We start from the raw sequence: 11,358 nt of genomic DNA, 5'->3' as shown, positions 1-11,358 counted from the left end.
ACATTCTTTTACCATAAGAGAAATAAAGAAAAAAATCATTCAGAAGTATCCAGCCTTAAGGTACCTCCATTTATGCTTGGGAGAGAGGGTAAATAATTTTAGCCTGTGTTACCATCATATTTTAATAAAATCAGGCTACTTTCTGAACTGTGGTTATTACTAGATTATTCAATTACAATTTGTTTTCGTCTTTGTCCTTTATGCTTTCCAGCACTACTCAAGGGTATCTTTTCTTTTCTTCTTTTTTCCTTTTATTTTCCTGCCTTCCTCCATGGCTTTCATCTTCTTTAATCACTCCTTCTTTTGTAATGTGTATTACTTTTATGATCAGTGAAAATACATATATGTTTATTCAAAGAGTAAGCTTTTACAATAAATTAAAACTATAAGGTAGAGGAAATCTATTCATATAGCACATAATCAGTTTTACTTTTAAATAGGAAGAGAGAGATTGAGAGAAGAAAAAGGGAAGGAGAGGTTTAGAGAGAAAAAGAGAAAGTGAGAAGGAAAGATTGAGAGAGAATTCAGCTGGGGCAATTTTGATGCATCAATACACAAGCTCCCTCTAATTTTTGTGTTTGAAAAATAGAGAAATAGGCCTCTTGTAATTAGGTCTTCAGGGCTTTATTTCTGAAGTTTCATAAGTGTTATACATATTTTGTCTCCGAGGCAATTTAAATTTGACTAGAGATGTTTAAGAGCAGAATATTTATATTCCTTCCTAAAGTATAGAGCAGATTCTTTAGGAATTTGTGGGTCTTCCACATGGGATAGTGTTTCAACCTGGGCTTCTGGAGCAAATTTAATTTGCCCTATTTTTAAAATATATTGGTAAATATTAACTTTCTTCCCTTTGCAAGCTGGAAAATTCTAGTAATACTTTATTTAACTAGAAGAATGCAATCACAGCTTATTGTAGTAATTATATACATGCACCATGTTTCTTTAAATGTGAATGTCAATGAATTTCCACAACAAAATAATTACTCACCGGTGTCTGCCTCTTTGGAGGTTCAGCTACTAATGAGGAACTATGGAGACTGCAAATAGAAAAGTGAGACACAAATTACCTAGTCTAAGATAGTTTTCTCATTATATTACTTTATTTTATATTTATACTTTATTTTATTAGAAAATTATTTATAGTAATATGTAATAGTATTGTTTTTAAATGAATCAAGTAATAAGTATATAAGTATCTTAGTTTTAATTTCTAAAACAATAACCACTAAAGATATGACCAATATAAACAAAAGGCTTTTAGATATTCCCAATCTTTTTTTATTTGATTTGATATTTTTACATTCAATCACTGTATATCATTACAGCATACAAAATGAATTTTCCCAGAATGAATACGCTGTATATTAGTACAGGGAAAGATATTATCACTAAAGTATTTTGTTTTAGAAACCCAAATGGACTACAAGAGTCAAACATAGAATGTGTTGGAGATTGTATCTATATGATAAATCTACCATGGCTTTAGCCTTCACGCATAAAGGACAAGCTTTTCTTCCATTCGTTTCAACTTTTGGTGTTCTATGGAGTGACAAAATTTAGCCCTAGAATATTTATAATTTTCTGAAGGAATGTTAAATTTTGTCGATTCAAAGTCAGTTTAACATAACTATTTGTGAAAATACGTTACATATTATACCTAAGTACCCTGGAAAATCGGTGGTATCAGTAGCAAAGAAAACAAAACATCTTATGAAGAAATGAAGTATTACAATAAAGTTTTCCGGTAACAGTGTACATAGCAATATTTTAGATTTACTCTCTTGAAGTGTAACTTAAATTATTTAAAATTTGAGACAGAATTTTGACTTGTAATCTAAGAATTATGTGGGACCTTATCAAAATAAGTTTAAGTTGTTTTGTTAAGAATACATTCTTTTTTTTGGGGGGGAGAGGTTTTTTTTTTTTCTCTATAGGGCGCGTGCACTCACCAGACAGACAGAGAGAGACATAGAGACAGAAAGCGAGAAATCACCCCCCAGGGTGGACGGTCACGCTGCAGTCCCTTCTCCTCCATTCTCCTCTCGGGATCTTGGGCACACACGCACAGGCACCCGGCATGAGTTTTAAGCCACCGGGTCTGGGACACGAACCGCGGTCGACTACGTGGGAGTCCAGCGACATAGCCATTATGCTAACTGCTGGTTCCCAAGAGTACATTCTTTTACCATAAGAGAAATAAAGAAAAAAATCATTCAGAAGTATCCAGCCTTAAGGTACCTCCATTTATGCTTGGGAGAGAGGGTAAATAATTTTAGCCTGTGTTACCATCATATTTTAATAAAATCAGGCTACTTTCTGAACTGTGGTTATTACTAGATTATTCAATTACAATTTGTTTTCGTCTTTGTCCTTTATGCTTTCCAGCACTACTCAAGGGTATCTTTTCTTTTCTTCTTTTTTCCTTTTATTTTCAGGCCTTCCTCCATGGCTTTCATCTTCTTTAATCACTCCTTCTTTTGTAATGTGTATTACTTTTATGATCAGTGAAAATACATATATGTTTATTCAAAGAGTAAGCTTTTACAATAAATTAAAACTATAAGGTAGAGGAAATCTATTCATATAGCACATAATCAGTTTTACTTTTAAATAGGAAGAGAGAGATTGAGAGAAGAAAAAGGGAAGGAGAGGTGTAGAGAGAAAAAGAGAAAGTGAGAAGGAAAGATTGAGAGAGAATTCAGCTGGGGCAATTTTGATGCATCAATACACAAGCTCCCTCTAATTTTTGTGTTTGAAAAATAGAGAAATAGGCCTCTTGTAATTAGGTCTTCAGGGCTTTATTTCTGAAGTTTCATAAGTGTTATACATATTTTGTCTCCGAGGCAATTTAAATTTGACTAGAGATGTTTAAGAGCAGAATATTTATATTCCTTCCTAAAGTATAGAGCAGATTCTTTAGGAATTTGTGGGTCTTCCACATGGGATAGTGTTTCAACCTGGGCTTCTGGAGCAAATTTAATTTGCCCTATTTTTAAAATATATTGGTAAATATTAACTTTCTTCCCTTTGCAAGCTGGAAAATTCTAGTAATACTTTATTTAACTAGAAGAATGCAATCACAGCTTATTGTAGTAATTATATACATGCACCATGTTTCTTTAAATGTGAATGTCAATGAATTTCCACAACAAAATAATTACTCACCGGTGTCTGCCTCTTTGGAGGTTCAGCTACTAATGAGGAACTATGGAGACTGCAAATAGAAAAGTGAGACACAAATATCTATTTTTACAACCTCTAGTTTGGAGGTAAGTTACTGCCAAAGAAACAAATTTTCAACTATAAGCAAGATGTTAATACTGCCAAGTTTGAAAATGAGATTTTTCTTTTTCTTTTTTTCCACACTAGGGAGGGACTTTGAATATTGAAAATGGAATTCAAGGATCTGTTCCCTGGGATGTAGTGGGAGAAAAAACAAACAAGCAAAAGAGCCATGCAACCTAAAGAGTCCAACGTGACAAGGTAGTTGGACAACAAATTGAAAAGAATTTGCCTAGCATGTATACATTTATTTGTGTCAGTGTCTAAATTTTTAGTGCCTTACAGAGTATCTGGACACTGTCCTTTAACTGAAGCTACTACACAGAAGACTATATGTTCTTTAACAAAGCATTCCTAATAAACTAATCCTTGACTACTGTTCCCCTAGAAATAATTTAGTAGCATTTTGTTCAGTTAATTATGTTCCAGTTGAATTGTGTGCTAGATACTATGCTAAGGTCTCTTTTTAAGGAAGTAACATAATCACCTCCTGGGATCCGAAAAAAGATAATTTGCCAAAAAATGCAAAGGAGACCAACTTGGGCATTATCCTAGTGTGTTTATATATCAAATTGGTGACTATTTTGAATATATGCTTTTCTGTCATTGTAGAGTGAGTAACTTTCCTTTTCTTTTTATGTTAAGAGATGTGGTTTTGTCTCAGAAAAAGTCAGTCATGTGTTTTAAAACAAGTAACACAGTGGTGCCTTATTAAAACTACATTTTTTTAAAGTTGAGTGAATTGAATTTGATTTAAGGTAGCTCTTTTGGGTGACTTTTCTTTTTCAATTACCTAATGCAGTGGCAGAGGGTGAATAGAATATTTTAAGTGCACCTGCCCTGTAGCAAAAACCTCTCCAAAATAAAAATGTCATTTATCAGAAAATAAAAAGATGCTTAAACAGTAAACAATCACAACCTAAAAGAAAGCAAGAAAGGAATATCAATATCATAAAAGCACAATTTGGCTATAATGTATCTAATAGGCTAGTCAATTCATGATAATAGCCATAATTTATGTTAGCCATAAATCGTGCACACGAAACAAAACAGAAGCTAAGCATTTAAAACAAAGTAATCCTAGATATAAAAGAAGAATTTGATTATATATATATATTTCTGTAAAATTGATTAAATATCGGTAGCAAAATTGGTAATTATTGCAAATATTTTAATATAATTCTTTTTTTTTTTTTTTTGGAGAGGTTTTTGCAATAAGGCGCGTGTGCTTGCCAAAAGACAGAGAGAGACAGAGAGACAGAAAGTGAGAAATCACCCCTCAGGTGGGATGGCCATGCTGCAATCCCTTCTCCTCCATTCTCCTCTCGGGATCATGGACACGCGCACACACACACCCAGCACGAGTTTAAGCCACCACGTCCAGGACTCAACCACGCTTGCTACATGGGAGTCCAGCAACATAGTCATTACACCAACTGCTGGTCCTTAATTCTTATTAAATAATGATGATATGTATACATGTATATGTGTTTCATATATATATATATAGGTAAAACTATACATTTCTCTCAAAGAGAAAGCACATATTTTTGGTTAATATTCACAATATATACGTGTAACTCACTGTCCAAAAGTCCATAACTACAGAATTATAGGTCATGTTCCTGAAAGCAAAATTGGAAACAAATAATAAAAATGAAGCAAAAATACCTAATCACTAGATAGAAAGAAACACAACTAGGTAACTCTTGGGTGAAAAGAGAAATTAAAAAAAATATTGAAAACAGAAAAAGGAATATTTCACATGAAGAATTTGTCTATAATAAAGCAAAAAAGTGCTTTAAATGCCTTTGTTAGAGATATAAAGAAAGATGAATTTTAAAAAATAAATCTAAATAAGCTTAAAAAACTTACAAAGATAAAAAATTAAGTTAATAAAAAAAAAAGTGGAGAAGATAAAGCTGTCCTAAAGCACTTTTTTTGTTTTATTTTACTTAGAAGACTTACAGGAAACCCTTTATGAAACGAACAAACAAACAAATATCAGACAGAAATAATAATGCAAATGAGATAAAACTTCTCATGTTAGGGTGGCTACAATAGTTAAAGAGATTAAATGTAACTCTTAAGATTTTTAAAAATTAATTTATTTATTTACAGTCATTCACTGTACATCAATAAAATATGCAAAATGAGATTTTCCATCCAGTATGCATTATGTATTGGCTCAATCAAGGATATTACCGTACATGTTATCATCAACGAATAATTTTCTATTTCTTGTTTCTTATATATTTTACTCTTTTTACCCTTCTTGATTCCCTACCTCTCACCCTCGGTCAACTCCTCCCCTTCTCCCACACTGTCTCTGGTATGTACAGTTGTTTCCCATGCCCTATTTTTTTTTTTCACAATTTATTGATTCACGAAAGATGTTAATTAACTTAAAGACTTTCAATAGCAAGCACAGCTGATATATACATATTTATGAACACATATCTGACTTTAGATGTAAACCTCAGTGAGTAAAGTGAACATACTATAAATAGCACCTCGCTGTGGCTATATAACTTACTGCAATCATTAAATAGGTATTAATAGGTATTTTTTAATTTCAAAAAGAGTTTTAGTATTAATAGATCAAAATAAAAAAAAGTTAAGAGAAATTTGCTTAAAACTTGAAGCCAGAAAAAATTTAGGATTCAGTTCAAATAGTAGGTAGATGAACTTACCAACCATTCAAGAGGAAAATAAAAATCCTTAAATATGGAAATAAAAGCATCTAAGAAAATCAGTAACATTTTAATTTAAAGTAAAAAAAATTCTATTTCACTAGTTCAGACTCACATAATTAATCTCTCATATTGAATATGCAGTGTTACTGTAGTCTGATCTTCCCATTTAAACTCTGGAAGTTAACATTCAACTCAGGACTTCTTTCTACCATGAGGCTGGCCATTCTCTTGGTTGTTTCTTGTACTCTTATTTCTATATGTCTGACTTTAGTTTTCCTGGTAGAGCACTCCATTCAGCACTTCTTAGTAAGCTGGTCTTATGTTGGTAAATTCTTTCAAGTTTTGTTTTTTTCTGAGAATGTTTTTGTCTTTTTTCCCCAGTGAAGATAATCTTGCTGGGTATAGTATTCTTGGTTGAAATTGTTTTTCACTTAACACTTTGAATATATTTTCTCTCTTTCCTTGCTTGAATTGTTTCTGATGAGAGGTCCAACGTTAGCCTTGTGGTATATCCTTTGAAAATAACTTAATGTTTTTCTCTTGCCAATTTTAGTATCTTGTCTCTGTCCATGGTTTTGGTCAATCTAGCTATGATGTGTCTTGGGGAAGATCTTCTTTGGGCCAATTCTATGTGGGGTCCTTTGTATTTCTTGGGTCTAGATATTTGAGTACCTCCTTAGGTTTGGAAAGTTTTCATCCAGGATTTCATGGAATAGTTTATCAATTCCCTGATTAGTTTCTTCACCTTCTGGGATACCAATGATCTGGATGTTTGGGGGTTTAATGGTATCTAGTATTACTTGTACGTAATTCCTATTTTGAGGGGTTATTTTTTCAGTCTTTTTGGTGAATTTTTCTAGGTCAGAGATTCTATCTTCTACATATGAGATTCGATCTCTGCATGGTCTAATCTGCTTTTGACATTTTCAACAGAAGCTTTGATTTCCTGTAATACAACCTTCATCTCTAACAATTCCATTTGATTCTTTTTTTATGATGTATATCTCCTCTTTCAGATTGTGCAAGAACTTCCTCACCTCCTGGAACTCAGTGTCTCTTTACTCCTGCATCTTCTGACCTTTGTTGTCTTTATTCTCTTGCATCTCTTTAGCTTTGTCACTATGAATATTTTAAATTCTTTATCTGACCTTTTTATAAGTTACTTTGTATTCTTTGTGGAGTAAGAGGAGTTATTTATTTATTTTTCCATTAGAAGAGAGTTATTTTCTTCATTTCTCATATTTCTTGTGCCTCTGCAGTGATTCCTGGTCACCTGATGGATTATATGTTTTGTACTATGTTTTGGAGTTAAATCTGAGCAATCAGAGGATTGCAGAAGGAGGTGACTTGTAGTCTGACTCCTGGCTAGACTGGGGATCAGGAGGGTGAAGTCTGGGCTCAGGATCTTCAGTGATCGAAATCCCTGAATGGGGCCATTGAGAACTCAAATATAGATGGCTCCTGATAGGCTTATCCTGACTGCAGGCTAGACTGGAGAGCAGGAGGGTAAAGTCTGGGCAGAGGGCCTTCAGTAGTCGAAATCCCTTAACTCTTAAGATTAAGGTAGCTCTTTTGGGTGATTTTTCTTTTCTAGCACCTAATTCTATGACAAAACATCTGCCTTCATAGAAAGGAATGATTTTCTGTCAAAATATAAAATATCATATTCAGCTGCTGATTTGAAGGAATCAGCATTTGAAATCTTGCTTCTTTCTGGGCTATCATGTTTTAGTCTAAGATTTTCTTTGATGTATTAGTACTTTCATCAGATTGCAAGATATTCTAGACTATGAGTCAAAATTACTTTGAAAAATGAATGTTAAGAGCTTGAATTCTGCAGACATACTGCTTTGGTGTAAGCCTGGGTTCTACCATTTTTTTTATCTATTGGAGCTTGACCTTAAGCAAATTGATTTTCTTTCCTATGCCTTATTTTATCCTTTGATACATAGGGTTGTTAATGCTTATAACAACAGTAATAACCACAAAGGATCTATTTAGACTATTAAATTAAGTAATACACAAAGAAAATGATTAGTAGAAGATTGGCAGAATAAGAAACACTAATCATTATTTTGTCTTTGATTTTATTAATTTATCCAACAATTGCTTTTTAACATCTGTCTTTGTGTGTAGTCTATTCTAGCTACTGTGACTGTGTCAGTAAATAAGAAAAAGTACTTACCTTTACAAAGTTTACATTCTACTGAGAAAGACAGACAATAAACATAACAGTATAATTTTGAGGAGTGACAAGAACATTGATGAGTTGCATATTGATTTATAGCCAATAAAATTAGTTTATTGTTCAGTTACACATGATGCTTGCTCGTTTTTATTATAACTTAGGGTTACATATGTAATGACTAATAGAACAAAAAAAAAGCTTAGGCTTCTGCAAGGAAGATGTAGATTTGAATTATAGCTCTGCTATAGGTTGTCAGGAAAGTCATGGCGTATTTTTTATATTTTTCTATGTAAAAATTATGCTTCATGACTTTCCCGGCAACCCATTATTTATTATTTATATTTGGTCAAGTTTATTTAACCTCTCTGCACTGATTTATGTCTATCTATGAAATGTGATAATAACAGCTGTCTCCCAGTACTGTGGTTAGATTACATGAATCTGATGCATACGTATACTGGGTGTACCAAGAAATATTACTTTCATCTTTCCTTCCCTCTCTCTCTCCACACTGTCTCTCTCTTTTGTTAATTTTTCTGTACTACCTTCTTCCTTTCCTTTGTTGGTCTTTTCCTTTACTATTTTCTCTTCTCCCTTTCTGGCACTTGTGCATTGATATATGTAATTATGGTAAAATACATATATTTCTTAAAATGCTGTTTTACAGGTTATAAAGGGAGACTATAAAATGGAATGGCACAATCAAACCGTTTTGGTGGAATTTTTTCTGAAGGGACTTTCCGGTTACCCAAGGCTTGAGCTCCTCTTTTTTGTGCTAATCTTAATAATGTATGTGGTCATCCTTCTGGGCAATGGCACCCTCATTTTAATCAGCATCTTGGACTCTCACCTTCACACTCCTATGTACTTCTTCCTGGGGAACCTCTCGTTCTTGGACATCTGCTATACCACTACCTCCATTCCCTCCACTCTGGTGAGCTTCCTGTCAGAAAGAAAGACAATTTCCTTCTCTGGCTGTGCAGTGCAGATGTTCCTAGGCTTGGCCATGGGGACAACTGAGTGTGTGCTCCTGGGCATGATGGCATTTGATCGCTACGTGGCTATCTGCAACCCACTGAGATATCCCATCATCATGAGCAAGGATTCCTATGTGCCCATGGCAGCTGGATCCTGGATCATAGGAGCTGCCAACTCTGCAGTACAAACTGCATTTGCAGTAAAATTGCCTTTCTGCAGGAATAACGTTATCAATCATTTCTCCTGTGAAATTCTGGCTGTCATGAAATTGGCCTGTGTTGATATCTCAAACAATGAGTTCATCATGCTAGTGGCCACGACATTGTTTATATTGACACCACTGATACTAATCATTGTCTCTTATACATTAATTATTGTCAGCATTCTGAAGATTCGCTCCTCTGAGGGAAGAAGCAAAGTCTTCTCTACCTGCTCAGCCCACCTGACTGTGGTTATTATATTCTATGGGACCATCCTCTTCATGTACATGAAGCCTAAATCTAAAGAGACACTTAAGTCAGATGACTTGGATGCTACTGACAAACTTATATCCATGTTCTATGGGGTGATGACTCCCATGATGAATCCTTTAATTTACAGCCTCAGAAACAAGGATGTGAAGGAGGCAGTAAAACACCTACTTAGAAGAATACTTTTAAAGAAGTAAATGGAAAGAGACTGAGCAGGTACTGTTATAATCAGTGTGGAAATCAAGTAGGGATACCAAAGAGTCAGACAGATAGGTTGTTGGTGCTATTACAAATTTGCCTCTCAAAACTTCAGGGCTCTGAAATAGTCTTTAATGCTATACATGAAGAAAATAAGTAAATAAATAAATTACAGTGTTTTAGCAGTGAATGGTGATACCTTTTGTTGTTGTTTTCTTTTGTTGTTTTTATTGGTAAAGAGCTTGATTATAAGGAGAAATACAGAGATGGTTTAATTTGGAGAGAAATTTCCAGAGAAGAAAACATCCTTCTTTTCCTCTTTGACTTTTGGTAAAATTATTTCTAAAGCCAATTTCACACTTCATTACTTTTCTTACAAGACAGAAATAACTTGGTTTTTGATTATTTAATAACTTTTCTTTTTTCTTTTTTTTGAGAGATTTTCGCTATAGGGCACGTGCACTCGCCAGACAGAGAGAGAGAGAGAGACATAGAGACAGAAAGCAAGAAATCACCCCGAGGGAGGATGGTCACGCCGCAATCCCTTCTCCTCCTTTCTCCTCTCGGGATCTTGGGCACGCACGTACACACGCCTAGCGTGAGTTTTAAGCCACCGGGTCTGGGACATAAACTGCGATAGACTACATGGGAGTCCAGCGACATAGCCATTACACTAACTGCTGGTTCCCTTTAATAACTTTTAAAATGATGAATTTCCAAAGCTAACATAATTTATTTGGAGTCTATTAAAATACATAATGCTAATTGTCCTCTGTATACTAGCTGTGTATCCTAAACATTTTGGTTTTATAACAGTGTTATTTTTATAAATTTTATTTATCTCTAACCATGAAGCTTTATATTATTATGACTTTGGTAGTCTTCTTTCCAATGACCTTATTATATGTAGAATTTAACTGCTTTGGACTTGGAACTAAAATAAGTAATTTTTAATCCTGTTTGAAAATTCAGTATAAATGACTTCTGAGTCAAGCCTCTACTGGTGGAAGAAAAGAAAGCTGTATCATTTCCTCGGCTCCATTGACTCTCCATCCATGAAGTACATTGCTGATCCATGAAAAGGTTGCTATTGGAAATGCTGGGGTCATGGTGCAGTAGATGGCATGGTGGTTAAGGTGCTGGACTCTCACATGGCTGACAGCAGTCTGAGTCCCAGTTCTGGTGACTTGCTTTCTCACTTTCTCCTCTCTCTCTCTCTGGTCAAAATTAAAAAAATAATAATAATAAATAAAATGGAATAAACAATCCTTTAAAAAAATTACGGTTTAAGGGACCAGCAGGTGGCATGCTGGTTAAGATGCTAGATGCTTCCACATGGCCAACCATGGTTTAAGTCCTGGACCTGGTGGCTTGATTTCTCACTTTCTCTCTCTCTCTCTATGTCTTCCTATCATGCTCTTTCTGGTCAAATTAAACAAAAAAATGAATGAATAAATAAAATTCAATAAGTAATTATTTTAAAAATATATTTTAAAAAAAGAAAATGCTTTGTCTATGTTTTACTTAGTTTTAACATTTTATT

General features: G+C 34.0%; 1 protein-coding gene across 1 annotated transcript; it reads left to right on the top strand.

Moving 5' to 3' along the window:
* The first annotated feature begins 8,857 nt into the window (after positions 1-8,857).
* Positions 8,858-9,861, top strand: LOC102486452 (olfactory receptor 13C2). Its single transcript, XM_006150587.1, has one exon. The coding sequence runs from the start codon at positions 8,858-8,860 to the stop codon at positions 9,812-9,814; it is 957 nt and encodes a 318-aa protein (XP_006150649.1). The 3' UTR covers positions 9,815-9,861.
* Positions 9,862-11,358: the final 1,497 nt, after the last annotated feature.

This window comes from Tupaia chinensis, unplaced genomic scaffold (genome assembly GCF_000334495.1).
Source record: "Tupaia chinensis unplaced genomic scaffold, TupChi_1.0 Scaffold000291_1, whole genome shotgun sequence".
Taxonomy (NCBI): domain Eukaryota; kingdom Metazoa; phylum Chordata; class Mammalia; order Scandentia; family Tupaiidae; genus Tupaia; species Tupaia belangeri.
Note: the sequence above shows the minus strand (reverse complement) of the source record. Positions and strands in the feature narration are given on the sequence as shown.